At 37.9% G+C, this 21,198-nt stretch overlaps 1 protein-coding gene across 3 annotated transcripts in view; it reads right to left on the bottom strand.

The window, feature by feature from the left end:
• CCNT2 (cyclin T2) overlaps positions 1-19,085 on the bottom strand; it is a 41,417-nt gene extending 22,332 nt beyond the window's left edge. For 2 of the 3 annotated variants that reach the window (XM_019731145.3, XM_019731146.3), the window contains exons 1-2: positions 18,892-19,083; positions 18,027-18,108 (exon numbers count right to left, since the gene is read on the bottom strand). In XM_019731145.3, coding sequence (XP_019586704.1) covers positions 18,027-18,108; positions 18,892-19,049 — 240 coding nt within the window. In that variant the 5' untranslated portion in view covers positions 19,050-19,083. Of the gene's footprint in view, positions 1-18,026; positions 18,109-18,891 lie in introns of all 3 variants that reach the window. The other variant, XR_002137326.3, reaches the window with a different exon arrangement.
• Positions 19,086-21,198: the final 2,113 nt, after the last annotated feature.

Below are 21,198 nucleotides of genomic sequence, written 5' to 3'. Positions count from 1 at the left end.
GTCTGTTTTCTACTTGCTAATATAGTATTAACAGGCTCCTAAACCGTTCTTATGTTTTATCTTTAGGTCCTACAGACTGGTGAAGCCATTTCTCCCTGTCCCTTACCTGTCCCAACACTTCCCCCTCCCCTAAGACTAAGACAAGTATTTTCTGTGCCTTGAAAGGGACTTCATTAATAAATAAACAGCTAGTTCTAGATATCATAGCTTAAGATTTGGAAATCACTTGCCTAAGGCTATAGTTAAGGAAAAGTGGTAATGTAACTTTAGCAGAGACTCGTAGTAGAAAGAAGCTCCTAGAATAGAAAGAGGAAAGTAGAAATTTAGATAAAAGGAAAAGCAAGGGAGATACAGTCCCCAATAAAGAAAATGAAATAGGTCAAAATGTCCATTTGTTTATGCGAAAGATCACCGAGCTCAAACAAATTAAACCAAAATTCCAATACAATGTTAAAAGTGATTTAAACCCTTAATTTGGTTGCACTGAAAAGACTGGCATTACATTGTTACGGAAAATATCATTAACCCAATCTGGTATTTTAGTTACTTTGCTACCCATATAATTATGTGTGAGTATAATACTGTCAACACAAGATAATTTATATTGAGAATTTAAAAATCTTCAGGTTGGATTTTATTTGGGACATCTAGTTATATTTAAAAGAGAGCTGGCTTAATAAAGACTGAAGAGTACTAGTATTCAGTATTGCTAAAAAGCAGTACTAAGAGAATAAAGTTTGGTTGCCATAATTACATATTTAAATATATTTAATATGCTTACTAATGTCTGGCATTTTAACATTTACTGAAGAGTACCTCACCATTATGAATTTGTTACAAAGTGAAAAAACAACAACTTATACTTCAAAGTATTCTTAGCATTTCATTAAGTCTCTACTTTGCCTTATACTCAGTTCCTCCTTATACTACCATCCTCCAAATAGTCATAAGTACTGTGAAACAAGAACATTAACATTGCACAGATATTCAAATATTCCACATAAATCTTAAAACGTTCCCTTTCCTTCAGATGGCTGAACAAATAAGAACTAATATTATAGAAAACCTAAATTAAAATTGTGAAGATGGCAGTATTCCCCAAATTGATCAACAGATTCAACGTCCTAGCTTCTGTTTTATGGAACATGATGAGTCAATTTCTAAAGTTCATTTGGAACTGCAAGGGACCTAGATTAGCCAAAACAATCTTGAAAAAGAACAAAGTTGAAGACTCATACTGCCTGACTTCAAAACTTACTACAAAACTACAGTAATCAAGACTATGTGAACTGGCGTAAGGAAAGACACATAGATCACAGAACAGAATAGAGTCCAAAATAAGCACTTATATTTATGGTCAATTTATTTTTCAACAAGAGTGTCAAGGTAATTCATGGAAGAAGAATAATAGACTTTTCAACAAATAGGCTTTTCAAGAAATAGTCTAGGACAGGGGTGTCCAAACTGCGGCCCGGAGCCAACTGCGACCCGCAATCCATTGTTAATTGGCCCGCAGCAAATTCCAAAAATATATTTAGTTTACTTAAATAAACCAGGTGAGGCAATACGTACTTCACCTCCAGTGAGTGGCCCGGCTGTTTGTGTATTTTACCGCATATGGCCCTTGGTGAAAAACGTTGAAAAACGTTTGGACACCCCTGGTCTAGGACAACCATATGTCCACATGCACAGAAATGAAGTTGTCCCCCTTCTTTACACCACACACAAAAACTAACTCAAAATAGGTAATAGACCTAAATGCGAAAGCTAAAACTATAAAACTTATTAGAAGAAAACAGGAATAAATCTTCATCACCTTGGACCAAGCAATGCTTTCTTAGATATGACATCAAAGCACAAGTAACAAAAGAAAAATATGAGCTGTCGCGTCCTGCGCAACAAAGGCTGTAGGGAGGTGTAAAGGGGCGGCTTTGGGTTAAGCTATAAAAAAGAGACAGAGACTCAATACAGTTAAATTACAGAGGACCAGGGGACCCGCAGTATGAGAGACTGGGGCATTTTCTTCAGTGGCAGGAGTTAATTGTTCTACTAATAACTTTGTGGAGGAGGTACTGACTGGTAATTTTGGGACATTGCCGGGTTCACAAACATCCGTCTGAGGGACTGGTTGACAGATGCCCCAGTCTCTGATACTGTGGGTCCTCTGTTCCTCTGTAATTTAACTGTATTGAGTCTCTCTCTCTTTATTATAGCTTAACCCAAAGCCGCCCCTTCTCGCCTCCCTACAGCCTTTGTTGCGCAGGACACAACACTGAGCAAATCAGATGCATGTGCTACAAATGATACCATCAAGAAAGTGAAAAAGACAACCCATAGAACGGAAGGAAATACTTGAAAATCATATATCTAATAAAGGCCTGGTGTCCAGAATATATAAAGAACTCTTACAACTTAATAATAAAAACACAACACACTTTAAAATCTGGTAAAAGGACCTAAGTAGACATTTCTCCAAACATAAACAAATTGCCAATAAACACGAGAAGATGCTCAATACCATTGGTCATTATGGAAATGCAAATCAAAATCACAATGAGATACTACTTAACATCAGCAGGAGTGTAAGATGGCTGTAAATAAGAAAAGACAATACCAAGTGTTGACAAAGAAGTAGAGAAACTAGAACCCTATATAGTGCTTGAGGGAAGGTAAAATAGTGGGGCTACTTTGCAAAACAGTTTGGCAGTTTCTCAAAATGTTTTTAAAGAGCAACCCAAGATTATTAAGGTCTAGAGTTACCATACAACCCAGTAACTCCACATACCCAAGGAAAATGAAAACGTATGTCCACACAACTTGTACAAGAATGTTCACAGTAGCCCAAAGGTGGAAACAATCCAAATGTCCATCAAGTGATAATGAATAAAAGAGGTATATCCATATGATGGATGGAATGTTGTTCAGCAGAAAAAAGGAACTAAGTACTGATACATGCTATATACCATGGATGGATCTTGGAAATATGCTAAGGCCACACAATCTCATTTATATGCAATGTCCAGAATACCCAAAGCTATTGAAACAGAACAGCTGTCCATGGCTGAGAGGGGGAGAGATATTGTGAACTGCTTATAGATACAGGGTTTCTCTTTGGGTTGATGAAAATATTATAAACTTAAGACTGTGATGGTATTAGGTTGGTGCAAAAGTAACCGAGGTTTTTGCAATTTTTAGCCTTTTAAACCGCAATTACTTTTGCACCAACCTAATAGTTGTACAACTCTGTAAATACACCCACCCATTGAATTGTACATTCTAAGTGGGTGAATTTTATGGTATGTGAATTATAACTTAATAGATGTTTTAAAAAAGGAGCTAATGTTAAAGACATCTCTTAAATAAAGCTATCTCGTAAATATTTAGTGTACACACACCATCAAAGGAAATATCAAGGAAACCAAAAGTTCTATCATAGCGCAACAAATACTGGTAAACAAAATTCACATTAACCATGTATAACCTTACTGCACATTTAACTAGGTTTCACCTTCAGAAGGTATATATCCATCTCTTAAATAATGATTCACGTTGACATTTAAGTTATGCAATTATTTCAGAAAACCATTAGTTTGCTTGGTTAACAAAAATAATCTGAACAGATGTTTAAGTCTACATAAAGTGAACCATATATCATTAATTCAAATACCTACTCTTATTAGGTGCTCAAAACACCAATCACTGAACTAGAGCAATACAAACTATCTAAATCATCTAAGGATATGGGGAGCTTGTAAAAATCTGGTATCATCTCTCAATGAATGCATCACTTAAAGACTACCTCCAAATCCTCAGAACTTCCTTTCCCTGCTCTCTTGGCTATTTTATTTTTCCAGCATGGAAACTGTCAGTTTTCATAATCCGAAGATTCTTGAGCAGAAAATATTCTGCATTCCTATTTTTTAAACTTCTAAATGAGTCCTCAATTTAAAATTAATTTGAATGTGCACACTTCTCTATAGAACAAATTACTACAGTGTGAATTCCACTGTAATTTATTTGTTGATAGATACAAATGTCTACACTTTCCATTAACTAGTATTTCTTTTAAAAGTTTATAACCCAAAACAGCATTATCAATTACAAATGCAATGTGAGCCACATATGTAATTAAGATTTTTCTAGTAACAACGTTAACATAGTAAAGAAATGGGAAATTAACCGCATCTAGCTAGTGGTTTTATATAGACAAATATACCAGGGGTGCCAGAAATATGTACAAGTGGACACTTTGGTCAACGTTGCTCAAGCAGTAGTTCGCTGTAATCAGAAGTGTCTGGATGCTGATGGTAACCACTTTGAGCATCTCTTGTAATTGCAGGAGTCAAACGTGACTTGTATTCATCTTTTGTTATCGGTATATAGTGAGTATTGCAATTTTTTTCCCTTGTTAAAATGTGTAAACATATTTTGGACAGCCTCTGTATCTATAAGCACAAGTTGCAACCCACTGCTGACATTCTAAATAGAAAATTCATTAAGATTATATAAAAGATTTAAATGTATTAAATATTCATAGGCATCACAAATGAGCTCAAATTGATTTCCATTCCTAGTTATTCCCACATTAGATAGACAAGTTTCTTTTTCCTCTCCTACTAGAACGTGTAAGTAAGTCCCTTAGGGAAAAGCACTCTTATTTGTAAGAAAATAAACACCAACTTTGCATACTGCTTTGTCACATAATATGCACTCAATGTTTGTGGAATAATTGTTGTCATGCAAACAGACAGCACACTGTCACTAAGTATGAGCCATTAATGCCATAACTTCAAAATATTTTAACAATGAACACGTAGGTGTATTGTAGTCCTCATCATTTATTTCTTTTTCTGTATCAGACTCAAGTGATTTAGAGAAAACTTCACATTACATTTATTTCTTTAAACATGATCACATCAGGAATACTCTATATGCCAGCTTTACAACTTAAATTATAACTTTTTTCTTTTTTAAGTGTGTTTTTCCAGGACTCATCAGCTCCAAGTAGCTGTTTCAATCTAGTTGCGGAGGGTGCAGCTCACATGGCCCATATGGGGATCAAACTGGCAACCTTGGTGCTATGCGCACGGCGCTCTAACCAACTGAGCTAACCAGCCGGCCCAAACCATAACTTTTTAAAATATAGGACATTAAGTTAACGCCCCAAAATATTGTAGGGTAGTAAAGTTTCCATCATTTCCCCCATTCTCTAGAATGTGTATACATATTTAAAGTGTGTAATGATTTAGGCACTTTGTTCTGTAAAAAAAGTCAGCCGTTATACAGAGACCTTTGTGTGCCTTGGCCAATGCAAACACTCAAAGATGAGACTTAGTTTAGAATCATATTACCATATTGTACAAAATGTGTCTGTTCTAGGGCACACGGGCTAAAGCCACCACAGAAGCATGTGAACTACCAAGACTAACAGGCACATGCGTGTGTGTGTGCATACAGAAAAGCTTTGAATTATTTGAATATCTTATAATCATCTAATTTTGAAAAATAAAGCTGCTTCATGAAGATCTTATAAAGACTTGTGTAATACGTAATACACGCCATAATCAATATCGCTGTAAATTAGGCAGATAGAGCACAATGTTTTAAAATAATATTAAAGCTTTTTGGAAAACTTTCTAGAGTTCTTTTCAGAATCAACTTGAAAAAAATCAATCAAAAACATCATATACTTATGTTTTTTTAAAAAGATTTTACTGGGGAAGGGGAACAGGACTTTATCGGAGAACAGTGTGTACTTCCAGGATTTTTTCCAAGTCAAGTTGTTGTCCTTTCAATGTTAGTTGTGGAGGGTGCAGTTCAGCTCCAGGTCCAGCTGTCGTTAGTTGCAGGGGGCGTGTAGCCCACCATGCCTTGCCGGAGTTGAGGAGTGGAACAGGCAACCTTGTGGTTGAGAGCCCACTGGCCCATGTGGGAATCGAACCGGCAGCCTTCGGCTTTAGGAGCACGGAGCTCCAACCGCCTGAGCCACTGGGCCGGCCCACATATATATTTTTTAACATCTATCAATAAACTCTCCCAGATAGATCCTCCTCCTTGTTTAACAGAAGGAAGTTCAAGTTACCTAATTATTATTAAAAAATCATCCTTATCTTCCTAGAACTTACACCTATTAAGAACATTTAAATGACAATCTATTGTAGTGTGATTAGAAATTAGTGTATCACCTCCTAAAATGATTAAGGATGACCATTTTAATGTCTTATGTGAGGAATTATAAGACAGTGGCAGTTGATACCCAAATCCCCACAGAAAACCAGAGTAACAAGATAGCAAAACCAAAACCCCATAGATATGTATAACCAAACCACTTGATAAGGCATTCCTAGGAAATCCCAATACAAAACAGAATACTGTATAACCACAATATCTACACAGTATCAGCATCTACCTAACAAGAAGCAAAGGAAAGTAATGGAGCATGTGCTAGACTGATAACAGAACAACTTCAAAGTAGCCAAGAAGCATTCATTGGAAATCACGGTGGGCCAATCTGAGAACAGCTTAACCTAGGAGGAATTTTATCAAGTCCAATAAGTGAGTGGATGCAAGAGGCGTAGAGTAAGGAGTAAAGGGCTGAAGTTAATTTCTACGAAATTTTGAAATTCAATTTCCAAAGCTCTCTTCCAGGACTACATGAAGAGAAACGTTTGGGACCAAAAGCAAAATTGGCAGGATAGAGACAAGGCAAAGAGAAGGTAAAGATGAGGGAGGGGATCATAGGCAGTAAACCTCAGAAAACAAGCTGCTACATTTCTGAACATTACTCAAAATAACAGAAAAGGTAGCACAAGTGAAAAGCTACTCTGAAGCACATCTACTTAAAGCTCAGGAAAAGTAATCTCTCCGACAAAAGTGAGTAACGTAGAGTATTTAGGCCACACAGATACCTCTAAGAAAAAATTACAAGAGTTATCCCCAAGCAACAAAATTACATTAGAAAGAACTGCTTTTTTTTCCCAACAAACAGTAATGGAAAAACTGGATATCCACATGCTAAAGAATGAAATCTAATCCCTACCTTAAACCAGATACAAAAATTAACTCATAATGGATCAAACCTAAATGCAAGAACTAAAACTATACAACTCTTAGAAGAAAATGGAAAAAGCTTCATGACTTTAGATTTGGCAATGATTTCTTGGATGTGACACCAAAAGCACAGGCAACAAAAGAAAAAATAGGTAAACTGGACTGTATAAAAATTAAAAACTTTTGTGCATCAGAAAGTAAAAAGACAGTCCACAGAATGGGAGAAAATATTTGCAAATCATGTATCTGATAAGGAATATCCAGATTACATAAAGAACTACATTTTAACAACAAAAACAATTTAAAAATGGAAAGAGGACTTAAGCAGACATTTTCCCAAAGAAGATACATAAATGTCCCAATAAGCACGTGAAAAGATGCTTGGGCTGGCCAGGTGGCTCAGGTGGTTAGAGCGCCATGCTCCTAATCCCGCGGTGGCTGGTTCGAATTCCACATGGGCCAGTGAGCTGCGCCCTCTACAGCTACGATTGTGAAGAACAGCTCTCCCTGAAGATGGGCTACTGTGGGCTGCTGTGGGCCACTGTGAGAGGCTGGTGGCCAGCGTGAGTGGCCAGTGGTCATTGTGAGCAGCCGGCTGCTGTGAGCTGCTGCTAAGTGGCCGACCAACAACTGGCGACCGACTGCCTCAGCTGGGAGGAGCAGAAGGCTCATAATACCAGCATGGGCCAAGGAGCTGAGTTCTACACAATCAGACTGAGAAACAACAGCTTGAACCAGAGTGTGGGGAGGAAGCGGGGGGGGGGGGAAGATGCTCAACATCACTAGCCATCAGAGAAATGCAAGTCAAAACTACAAGATACCACTTCCCAGGATGGTTATTATTATTTTTTTTTAACTTTTATTTATTTTAAGTGAGTTTTTCCAGGACCCATCAGCTCCAAGTCAAATAGTTGTTTCAATCTGGTTGTGGAGGGCGCCGCTCACAGTGGCCCATGTGGGTATTGAACCGGCAACCTTGGTGTTATGAGCATCATGCTCTAACCAACTGAGCTAACTGACTGCCTATCACAGGATGGGTATTATCAGAAAATCAGAAAAGAGCAAGCATTGGTGATGTGAAGAAATTAGGAACTCTTGTGCATTGCTAGTGGGAATGTTAAGATAGTGCTGTGGCTGTGAAAAACAATATGGCAGTTCCTCAAGAAATTAAACAGAATTACAAAGTGATCTAGTAATTTCACTTCTGGGTATAAACCCAGTAAGAACTGAAAGCAAGGACTTGAGCAATTATTTGTATACTAATGTTCATAACAGCATTATTCACAATAGCCAAAAAGTAAAAGCAATCCAACTGTCCACCGACGGATAAATGGATCAGCAAAATGTGACACATATATACAAAAGGAAGAAAATTCTAACACATGCTACAACGTGGATCAATCTCGAAGACATTATGTTAAGTGAAAGAAACCAGACACAAAAGGACAAATATTGTATGATTCCACTTATATGAGGTACCAAGAAATTCATAGACAAAGAAAGTAAAATGGTGGTTGCGAGGGAGTAGGAGCGGGGGAAATGTGGAGTTTGATTAATGAAACACAGAGCTTCAGCTTGAGAAGATAAAAAAGTTCTGGATATGGATGGTTGTGATAACAGCACAACAATGTGAATGTACTTAATGCCACTAAACCATACACTTAAAAAAAATGGTTAAAATTGTAAATTTTGTTACATATACACGTATTTACCATAATGAAAAACAAACAAAAAAATTAAAACAGTAGCATACCTCCAAACTAATGAGACATTAAGAAAATAATTCAAAACATGAAGCATAAATAGAAAAGATATGAAATTACATATTGAAAGAGCTCATCACACACCTGAATGTATCAACTCAGAACCAACATTAAGATATATTGTAGTAAAATTACTGAATTTTAAGGAAAAAAGAAATCCTTTGGCCATTTAGGCAACAATACATTTAAGAAAGTTAGATCACCACCCAAACTGTGCTGTATGCCAGAAAAAAGTTGTTACATATTTAAATACCTAAGAAAAGAAAGCGTAAATCAAGAATTTTTTATCCAGCAAAACTAACCGACTATTAAGGGCACAAACTTATAAACATGCGATTCAGAGAATACTGTTTCCGTGGTCTTCAAAATGACTGCAAAGACTTCAACATAAGCACTGGTAGTGAACAATACAGTTACATGAAGAACTAAGATTAAATAAAGATTAAAAGGGAGAGTTTTGTAATGGTTATTTAAGATAATGGTGCTATGACTTTTAAAAACCAGGGGTAAGATGCAAGAGCAGAGCAAACATTTAACTGGTCTCAGTAAACATATTGGTGGTGATAGTATTGTTATTCTGAAATTTATTTGTGTAATATGGGATTAAGTTAATATGTGACTATGGGATATTTAAATTCTATCATCCCTCAATCCTCACACTCTTGAGAAATAAGATTTGGGTGTGAAAGGTCAGAGATATAATATAATGAACTTTTGAGATATTTTAAATATATATTTAAAATGAACACATATAAAAAAGGGCAGCCAGGGGTGGAAGGATGGTTCAGTTGGTTAGAGCGCAAACTCTGAGCAACAGGGTTGCTGGTTCGATTCCCACATGGGCCAGTGAGCTGTGCCTTCCACAACTAGACTGAAGGACAATGACTTGCAGCTGATGGGCCCTGGAGAAACACACTGTTCCCCAATAAAATTAAAAAAAAAAAAAAAAAAAAAAAAGGCCAGCCAACATCTATTTTACATATTTAATGTGTAAATGAAGAATAACAATATACTGATGTGCATAGTGAATATATATTTACTATACTATGTATTTACTCTTTCTGTGCATTCAAGATGCCTAGAAACAATATTACTTGGTACTCAAAAAAAAGAAAAGTTTCTTAAAGAATGGTTATTCCAGCTGTGGAGCAGAAAATATACAAGATGAACCTGGAACAGTGTGCTGTAAGAGTCGAGTTGAGGAAGCTATCCAAGATAATTAAGGTACAAAGTTACTATAGTCCAATTCTACTGGGTATACACCCAAGAGAAACCAAAACATATGTCCCCATAGAAACTTAGACATAAATACTCATAGCAGCAATATAATAGCCAAAAAGTGCAAACAACCCAAGTGTTCATTAACTGATGAATATATATGAAATGGTATTATGGTAGTTCATCAAGCAAAATAAATGAAGTACTGATATATATGGTACAACAAAGATGAACCTTGAAAACATGTGCTAAGTGAAAGCGGCCAGTCACAAAGGACCACATAGTGTGTAATTCCACTTATAGAAAATGCTCAGAATAAGCTGGGGGGAAGAATGGGGAGAGAGGGCCAAACGGTGTGGGGTTTCTTCGTTGGATAATGAAAATTTTTTATATTGATGCACACTCTGAGTACACTAAAAAAACTATTAAATTGTACACTTCCAGGGGGTGAAATGCATGGTATATAAATTGTCTCAACAAAGGTGGTAAATATAGGGCAAGAAGTAAGCATTTAGCCTGTCTTTTCCTATATGAACTGTACCACTGGGTGTCTAAATAGTATATGAATCATAGCATTCCATTATAAAAATATTCCAATTAATAAATGAAGAAGAAATGACAGAATTAAGAGTATCACAATGAAAGGATCTAGGCATTGAATAGCAACAGCTGCTAACACCACAAAAACCAGACATTACGTGCCTCCTGATGAAAGAACATAACACCACCTGTACTTCTGCCAAAGGGATCTAACATGAGTCTGATCAAATTTCTGGATCCAACTGGCAATTTGCAGGGAACACAAGAACAAAGGAACGTGATAAACTGCATCATGCGTACACAAACAGCAAATTCCAGAGAAGTTGGAAACTCTTTAGGTCTAATGCCTTAGGTTCTTCAACAGATAAAATTTAGGTAAAAGAAAGTGATGGAGGGGAAACCTGTATACTGAAATTTAAAAGGCCTATTAAATTTTTAGTAATAGATGAGACTACATTGTAGTGTTTAGGAATTCAGAGTTGGGTGGTAAAACTATAAAGGAACTGAAAAAAGTGATTACTATAACATAAAAATCCTGATGACTTTTGGGAGGGAGAGAAGGGGTTGATGGCGCATATGGAGGTACTTCTGGGTTAGTTAGCCAAGTTCTGTTTCTTGACTTGAGTAGGGGTTACAAGGCTGTATGCCTTATAATTCATTAAGCTATACATTTGTTTGGTGGTTTTATGTTTTTGTTTTATAATAATAAAAATTTCACCTCACACATGCACAGTTGTGCTACAATACAAAAGGACACCAAATAGATGGAATACAATAGGATATGAATAGGACCCAAAGATAAGATCAGAGATAAAAATTTAGAAGAGTACAGTTATCTGGGGAATGCTTTATGAAGAGTTAGAATTTCAGCTGAGTCTTACTTAAAAACTGACAGATCACCGTCACATGAAAAGTAACGAGAAAGCACCATACAGAGAAAAAGTAGGGATGCACAATGCATACAATACCAATCACATAATGGCTGCTTGAATATTGGACAAGTTACTTAGTAACTGCATGTTTCCTCAGGAGGATAATACTGTAGCTGAGATGACTAAGTGCCTTGTTACACAGTGGGATTTCAATAACTTTCATTCATGCAATTTACAGCTGAAAAAGAATTTAGAAATCACCTAGTCTAATAATCTCAAATTTATAATTCAGGAAATATGTTTGGTTAGTATTCATCGTTTTAAACAGCAAAGATACAGGATACTTCCATTATTGCAGAAAGTTCTACTGGAGAGCACTGCAGTATTTCCTAGTATTAATGGATTTTGAACATAAGATTATTCTTGGACTAATTGTTTTATTAAATTAAAAGGCATAAGAAGTGAGCTATAATATAAACAACCACTCAGATTTCACAAGACACTTTAGGAAGTAAAGGAATGAAATACATGCTGATCTGACTTCTATAAAACATGACCAGAGTATAACAATGGATTATTATGACACACACATAGGAAAAAGCAAAATTTAAACAAATGGTCTTCAAGTTTAGTAGTCATTAGTAGCACCTGGGAAGCTTGTTAAGGTAAAGAATCCCCGGTCCCACCACAGATATTCTGATTACACAGGTCTAAAGTACAGCCCAATAAAGCATATTTATAATGAATATCCTGATAATTTTGATGCAAGTAGTTGGTGAATCACAAGTGGCACATTGCAAAAGCTTTATACACATTGCTTTCAGTGAGAAATTTCAGGGCTATGAGGAGATGCCTAGTAACAGATAATTGAGGTAGACATAGTGCCAACTGCATAAACTATGGGGTCTTCTAGAACTGGGTGTGATTTTTGCTTCTGTCATTCTATGGCTGTGTGACTTTAGCTAAGAAACAATTATTATTTCACCAAAAGGCAACATTAACAAACTAAATTTAAAAGTTAAATTTTAGGAATATCAAAACCAGTTTCCCTAAAGCCTTCAATTTAAAAGATTACAAATGAAACTAAAAAAAATTTTTCAAGAAAAAACATTTATAAATGTGATCTTTGTTCTTAAGGTCCTTGAGGGATTATAGATGAATAGGTGATTTCTTACTAGAACAAATGAAATACACTCAAAGTAATCTAGTGGAAAAACAGCTTTAGTCAGTCTCCTTCACTCAATTAACTCAAGATTAACGCAGGGTTTTCCCAACCTCACCACTACTGACATTTTGGACCAGGTAACTTTTTGTTACGTTGTGCTGTCCTATGTAATGTGAGATGTTTAGCAGTATCCCTGGCTTCTATCCACAAGATGCCAGCAGCACCCTTTCCCCCACTCATGAAAACCAAAAATGTCTCTAGGTATTGTCAAACGTCCCTTTGTGTGCAAAGCTGTCCCCAGTTGAGATCTACTGGATTAGGCGTCATCAACAAATGTGGTGAATGCTGCTGCCAAGTGCCACCCAATGGAAAGGCAGGGATCTTCAATAGGGGAAGCGGCATGGGAAGTGGCATGTCAACCTTAGTAACAGCGTGTGACCAGTTTCAACTTGTTCGGTGAAGTCAGTGGGTGTGAGCCACGGTTGAGAAGGTATGTTTTAAAGTGTGCTGTAAATCATGGATCATGAACACACTAACATGAAATGGGCAAATGGTTTCATCCTCTATCATGACAACACTCCCTATCACACATCGCTGCTGGTACAGCAATTTCTCCTATGCTGGTATTATGAGCCTTACGCTCCCCCAAGCTGAGGCAGTCGGTCACCAGTCGTCGGTCGGCCACTCACGGCAGCTCACACTAGTTGCCAGCCACTCACGCTGGCTGCCGGCCACCCACTGCTCATGGCAGCACACGATAGCCCACGGCAACACTCAGCAGCCCCCAGCAGCTCACGCCAACCTCCGGCTGCTTGCAGCAGCACAGCTCCAGGGAGAGCTGTTGTTCACAATCTTAGCTGTAGAGGGTGCAGCTCACTGGTCCAAGTGGGAATTGAACCCGCTACCTTGGTGTTAGGAGCATGGCGCTCCAACCACCTGAGCCACTGGGCTGGCCTGGTACGGCAATTTGTCAAACAAAAATATTACAGTGTGTCCTCATCCACTTTACTCACCAGATCTGGCACTGTGCAACTTTTGGCTCTTCCCCAAAGTCAAAATGACCATGAAAGGTAAACATTTTGATCAATTCAGGACATCGAGGCAGCCATGACAGTGCAACTAAAGACACGAAAAGAGGACTTCCAGAACTGCTTCAGAAAGTGGCAAGAACAATGGGATAAGTGTGTTTGAAGCAAGAGGGGATATTTTTGGGGGGGGGGGGGGGTTAATGGCAATGTCTTTTACTGTGACAACTTTTTTTTTAATTTAAACATTCACTATATATTTTTAAAAATCACACCTCATATACTATCCCTTCTGCTGCCGTCTTAAAAATTACTTCCCCTGAAGTAGCCACAACTAAACCTAAGTAGAACCAATCCAATTTTTTTATGTTCTCATATGCTGCTGTATGCCAAGAACTGGGGGGGACGGGGCTTTTCTGTGCTGAAGAAGATCTTTACACATATGGCTTCACAAGCAAAATGTGTTTCTGAAAGGGTACACAAACACTGTAATAGCAAATGCTGTAGAGTAGGGGGCTTAGACCCTTGGATTGGAGGGACATTTATCATATACCTTTTCCTACCGTTTTCATTTACCATATGTCTACATAAGCTTTCAATAATGAAAGAAAACATCCCAAGTGTGTCTATGTGGGGAGGACATACATATAGAAAAATGTTTAAGGATTCATTCAATAGAACTGTGAGCAGTAAGATTTGATCCATTCTATTGACAAATAGTTGCTGAATATCTGCTCTATGAAAGGTACTGGTAATACAACAGTAAGTAAAGCCAAAAAGAAAGAAAACAAACAAAAAGCTCCCTGCCCTGATAGTCATTACCTTCTAGTTTGAATATGTGTGTGTGTTGGGGGTGGGATGTTTTTACATTTATCTTTATCTGTAGTCCTACCTTTGAGAGAAATTTCGGGCTTTCATAGTAAACATTTAAACAAGACCCGTTAGCTAACCAATTCCCCGGAAATGTTGGTTTTCTTTCACAAAACGCAATCGTGTATGATAATTTTAAGGGAACTTGAGTATAAACAAGCACAGTGTAAAATGGATAAAATCTACTTTTTAAAAAGTCTTGGATAAACTTATATTGCCAAGGACTATTATTAAAAATTATAATGGCAGAATGCTATATTATCAGACAAAGATCAGGGAGAGTGGGCACTTCTCTAGATAGATAAAAGAATGGCTTTCCTTTATGATTTAAGTCTTTACAGAGAAAGAAAGGAATGCAAAAAGAACATCCTCAAATTTTCAAATGATCTACTAGTCAAGAGCCAAGTCAACTGAGAAAGATTATAGACTGTAAGCAAAAAGTGGCACGTAATAAAATTCAGCACAAGCAAATACAAGTCTGCTTATGTGTAGCAATCTAACTTATATACATAAAATCAAACTCAAGATATGAGATAGATGATACATTCTTAGAAGTCACTGTAGTCATTCCTTAAAATCACAAGTCCTGCATACTGTCCTTAACTAACCATGTACTCGAGACCTTAAAAGGAATTACAACACATTTAAATTTGGCATATTATATACAGTTCTGATTGCTGCAGGTCAAAAAAGTAGCAAAGGAACTAAGGAAAGTAAAGAGAATATTAAAATGACCATGTGAATTGGAGAGGTGCCATAAGAATAGACCATGACCAACAAAATACTCAGAAAAGTGTGTGCTCTTTACAACCTGATCTTAAGAGAACTCATTAGATTTGGAATTAATATAAGAACCAAATGCATCATAAACTTGTCTAACCAAATGAACAGTTTCTAACAGAAGCTGGGTCAGTATCTATTCTAAGACTGACCTAGGAGAGAGGATGCTCTCCCACAGTATATACCTTGGAGGCACTGTTGACTCTAAGGCTTTTTATATTTTACTAGATTTATCTTGAGCTGGATCCAGCAAAGCCATTCTTTAATTACTAATCCCAATTACATAAACCTCACAACATCCAGTGAGCAAAGGGTAGATTTATCTGACTGGTTACATATAAAAGTCATTTACTGTTGATAGTGATCAAACGCTCTAAGAGTAAGTAACAATAGAACTCGATAAAGAACAGTTTCCAAATCACCCAACATAACACTAATTTTATTCTTAAATACAAATAGCACTTGAGTTTTAAAGGATTTTTTATTTTTTAAATTTGTCAATGTAGGAAAATGAAGCCACATAAACATCAAAAAAAGTTTTAATATAATCAATGCATGATACTTATAAAGCTGGATGAGAGTTTGTCACTAACATCTTAGCTTCTTAGAGTTTAATTTAGGGAATGGTGTTCAGTTTACTTTGTGGTGAAGGCTCACGCTTTTTGTAAGTTTACTATGTTATTCCATTATAATCCTATAAAATATTTTTCCCAATGATGTCAGGGAGTCTGAATTTAAAAGTGACTCACATTCAATAAGACCACTCCCTTTACCCTAAAAGAATAGGGGGGAAAAGATAGGAGTGAGGCTATGCAAGTGATGCAAGTGCTCACACAGAAACTTAAAACCCACTTTGGATACAATAGCAAAGACAAAAAACAAAACAAAAAGACAACAGTTAGATATGAAGAGTGCAATGTTACTTTTCAAAATAGAAATTACAACCAGATTTCATTCTGCTAATAACGACTCAATGTAAAATGCTGAAGTTTACCTTCATACACATATAAGACACTAAATAAGGTAATAAAAATACTCTAGCTTTTTTATTGAACGACGGCATTTAAATAAAATAGTGAAAGTTTAAATCAAGTGACCTGGACTTCACCAGTTAACTTGAAGTTAAAGCTGTGAATTTTGGCTGTAGGCAAAATATTCGTTTTAAAGCACACCAACCAGTCCATAGAGACAAATTATGAAAGAGGGAGGGTTCAAAGAGAAGTGTAATCCTGTGGTGAGATCACTTACTGGAAGTAGAAAAGGAGCCTGATTCAGCAAATGGTACATCTGTAGCCACATAAAGAATTTACAGAAGTATTTTGACTTGTGATTTCTACCAGCATTTTCCAGGGCTACTTATGAGAAGCCACATTTATATTAGTATTCATTAGTTCACTACTGCCATTGGAGCCAATTTAAATAAAAATGTAATTCTCTCAATCTAAATGTCATTACCAAAAAGGCTTCCTCTCTCTTCCATAACACCATCATTGACCTAAGTCTGCATAAGACATTAACTATGAAAATGGATCAAGAATCATGCAGATTTAAAAGAGGAAGAGTAGAAGCAACTAAGACTGCAAGAGACCAAAATGTATACAAAAAATAATGCTCAAGACAAACCTATATGCCACTCTAGTAAACCAAGTCAGACTTATGATCAAGAGATTAAAATAGGAATTAGTCTAAATTATCTTTTCCTTCCAATTCAAAAAAAATATTTTAAGGACCTTTTCAAACATTGTTTTCTTAGCAAAAAGGTCCTAATAACAGTCCACAAATAGTATAAAGTCTTCGATGGTCCATTTTTCTACACACACACCTTGCAGAATAGCATTCTTAAATTAGCTGTGATAAAAAGACAAAAAATACAGTGAAAATGTAGGAATAAACATTTCTAAACAATACAAAATTTTCTTTTTTAACAGATGCAACACAGTATGGATGCTACTCTGAAAAGAACTGACATCAAATTCACATCTTTCATAACTTAAAATAAAAACTTCAACGAAACGCCATTACTCAATTTGCCAAGATTTACAGATTATGTTCAAAATGATTGCCTTAGTATTGGAGAATAAGTTTTACTTCAAAACTAACACACATATACACACACACACAGACACACACACACCTCTGACATAGTATGTTTGAGCAAGATTTGACATTTCAATCACCAGAAGTTCAAGTAGACAACAAATGCTACTGTGTGATAAACAGCTACTTTTGACACCTTCAGAAATTGTGTTAGCAAATGAAAAATTTCTGCTAAACATTTAACTCTTTCAAAAGATAATTTCAAACTAATTACACTTAGTTCCAATTACATTAAGCTCACTTCATAGTATTTGAAATGACAGCAGTCTAACACAATTAAGATGTACAATAGGATGACTACGCTTGCTCAAATTACATTATACATTACCTTTTGAAATTATTCAAAAGTATAAGATTTAAATGAATACCAACCTAATAATCCTTTGAGTAAAGAAATGTTTCTTATTTATCTTTTAGCTCAAAAGACCTAGCAGAGCCTAACCCAGTGCCTGGCAGCTTGTCACCAAAAATTTAAAAAACAAACCAGAAGTCCAGCATTTGAAGCAAAACGTTCATCACTAGCTTTATCTTCACTGTTATCTTGGAACACTAAATCCAACAGTAAAATCCATAACCAACTTTTCCCTGCATAACGGTTTACTGCAAATTTGGTTGTAGTAAAAACAGAAAATAAAATAGTACTTACATTTCTATTGAACTTGGTGAAAGAATGGTACATATAAAACCTGTGCATATAAACAATCGCAGTGTTTATTGTAAGCTGAGAGCTGAATCGTAACATTTAGGAAATAGATCTGAGAAAAACATGGTCCCATTTCCAAAACAATTTTGATGGAAAATTCCCGACCTACAGTTCTCTTCCAATGCCTCCCGTTCACACAAAACAAACCCAAACCTGTAAGAAAATAAATAAATAAAACCCCGTGCGGGGGAGGGGAGAAGGCTCCACACCAAATAGGAATAGTAACAACTGCTGTTTCCCTCTAATATTGCTATTATGCGAGCCGAGGAAGGATTTATCAATGGCTACAACGGACTAAACTCAAAATCAGTTAAAACGCGCGCGCACACGCCTACAAAACCACGCCAAGAACATAAAGACCTCCAGTGCGCTCCCAAGGTACAAGAGAACCGCCATCAAACAGGCGAGGAACGCGGGGAAAGGCTGCGAACACTTAACGCCTTTCAGCACAGCTAACCCGCCTACCTTTCAATCCCTGTTCGGACGAGAAGTCCAGGCAGCCGCCTCTTCTCTGCGATAATCCCTAGGAGTCCCCTCTCGCCGCGGCGGCACTTCCATCCCCCGCCGCGACCACGCGCGGCCCCACACAGATTACACAACGCAGCCTCCCACCCCGCGATCCCGGACTCCTCTCCTCCTCCGGGGGACGTTCGCAGCCTTACGAGCCTGAGCCTGCCTTCCCTTACAGCGCCGCCGAGGCCCACCGAAGGCCGAGCGCCATGTTCGCGGGACACCAGGCCCGGCGACCGGGCGAATAGTGAGGGGGACAGGGCGTGAGCGGCGGAGGGCCAAGAATTGGAAAGGATACACATTGAGACGCTGTCCCATGTCCTGGATGAGGTTGGCCGCCTGCTGTCTGTACGAGAGCTCTTTATCCGCCTCCACTCCGCAGCGGCGGCTCGGCGTGTTCTCCAGCTGTTCCCGAGTAAAGAACCAGCGAGAAGAACCTCCACGGCCCGACGCCATGACACTTCCTCCTCCGCCCGCTCCCTCACCCACCCCCGCCCCTCCCGGCTCGCGGACTCCCCGCCAAGGCCGCGCGACCCCGCCCCACTCCGCTCGCCGTAGACCACGACCCGCCCCTTTTCACCCTCGCCGCCGCCCGTGCGCGTGCGCGGGGACCGCTCTACCGGTTTGCGTTGGTGTTTTGCTTTCTTTTTCCTGTCCCGGGCTTTGCTCTCACGCACAGGACCACAATGCTCCGCGTCGCGTGTCACTTGGAGGCGCCCGACGGTGGGGGTTGGCGGAAGGAAAAGGTCGGCGCGGTGCATGCCGGGTGTAGAGGTGGTGGGGCCAAGGGGCGGGGAGGAGAGAAGAGGCTGGCTTGGGGTCGGCCGGTGTGAGTGGCGGGCGGGCGGCTGCGCTGTGGGCTTGGGCGTGGATTCCGAAATTCGGGCGGTTCTTGGGCCAGGAGCGTTAACACCTCGTTCTGTCGACGCCACGCCGCCGCCACCACTTCTCTGTAACGTTGGTCTGCTTAGTGTCCTAGGCTTTCGACTCCCGTGTCTATGACAAATGCTCTCCGCTCCACCGGAGGCTGTGAGAAGGACCTACCTGGGAAAGTGCATCAGGAACAACGCTCCACGTTTGTGTCGCATTGGAGTGTTTTTTCCCTACGTTATCTTGTTTGAATCCCACAACCACGCAGGCCGTGGGTTTATTTTCTTTTTTAATTGCTTGCCAAAGGTTATCCGGTTAGTAACTGGAAGAGCTGAGTTTGTAGACTAGGGTTTGAGGCCGTAGCAATAATGTGTTATTAAACCCCGCTACGATTTAAAAGAGAAGGTTAGGAGAAACGTAATACAGAAGGGACAGTAAAAAGTTTTATTATATTTTGGTATTTAATACAGTAACACCGCACATAACTGTTTACTAACCTCTGTGTCCCTGTAAGAAAATACTGTAGAGCTCCACTCTGAGCTAATACCCATTGTGTATGAAAAAAGTTTCTAGGTGTTAACTATTTGCCAAAGACTAGAGTATAGGCAGACATACTTTTTTTGAAAGGCAATTGATATTTTTAAATGAGTTCCTGATTAAAACTCTAGGCTTTTGTCATTGTTTTGGGGGTCCTATATTCATTATACTGCTGTATCGTGGTTCAGTCTGTCCCCCTTACACTACAGTGTTGAGCTATTGATTTGGTTGCAGTAGGTAGTTATGAACAGTTGTCTATATAACTTAATTTCTTACCTACATTGCTTGTCTCAAATCTTACGGTGTTTAAAAGTTCCAGGATAGATTGATGTAAAGGAAAGTTTATAAAGTGTCTACCTCCAACACTCATTAATGATAAAAGCTCTAAATGAATTAGGAATAGAAGAGAACTTCCTCGACTTCATAAAGAACACTTACAAAATCCTGCAGCTTGCATCATACTTGGTGGTGAGAAATTAGAAGCTTTTGTGCTAAGGCAAGGATATCCCCTCTCCACTCCTTTCAACATTGTACTGGAAGTCCTAGCTAATACAATAAGAAAAGAAAAGGAAATAAAAGGTGAACAGATTGGGAAGGCAGAAATAAAACTGACTTTGTTCACAGATGACAATTGTTTATGTAGAAAATCTTCAAAGTGTAAAAAATGTTGAAATAAGTGATTATAGCAAGATTATAAGATACAAGTTTAGTATGTAAGAGTCAATTGCTTTCCTATATACCAGCAATGCATAATTGAAATTTGAAATTAAGAACACAGTACCATTTACAAAAAGTAATACTTGGGCATGAATCTAAAATATGTGCAGGATATATATATGTAGAAAACTACAAAATACTCATTAAGGAAATGGAACGCTATTCTGAGTTCATGGATTAGAAGACAATATCATGAGATGTCAATTCTTCCGAACTTGAGTTATAGACTCAATGCAATCCCAATAAAAAATTTAGCAAGTTATTTTGTAAATATAAAAAAAAAATGATTCTAAAGTTTAGGTGGGAAAGCAAAAGACCCAAAATATCTAACCCAATATCAAAGAAAAAGTTGGACTGAAACTACCCAACCTCAAAGCTACCGTAATAAAAATAGCATATGTTGGCAAAAGAAAAGACCTAGCAATCAATGGACCAGAGTAGAGAGCCCAGAAATAGACCCCCATAAATACAGTCAACTGAT

The sequence above is a fragment of the Rhinolophus sinicus genome, chromosome 17 (genome assembly GCF_057876585.1).
Source record: "Rhinolophus sinicus isolate RSI-liver-muscle chromosome 17, RSI-T2T, whole genome shotgun sequence".
NCBI classification, from domain to species: Eukaryota; Metazoa; Chordata; class Mammalia; order Chiroptera; family Rhinolophidae; genus Rhinolophus; species Rhinolophus sinicus.
The sequence above is the reverse complement of the archived record's forward strand: the minus strand, read 5'-3'. Positions and strand labels throughout refer to the sequence as shown.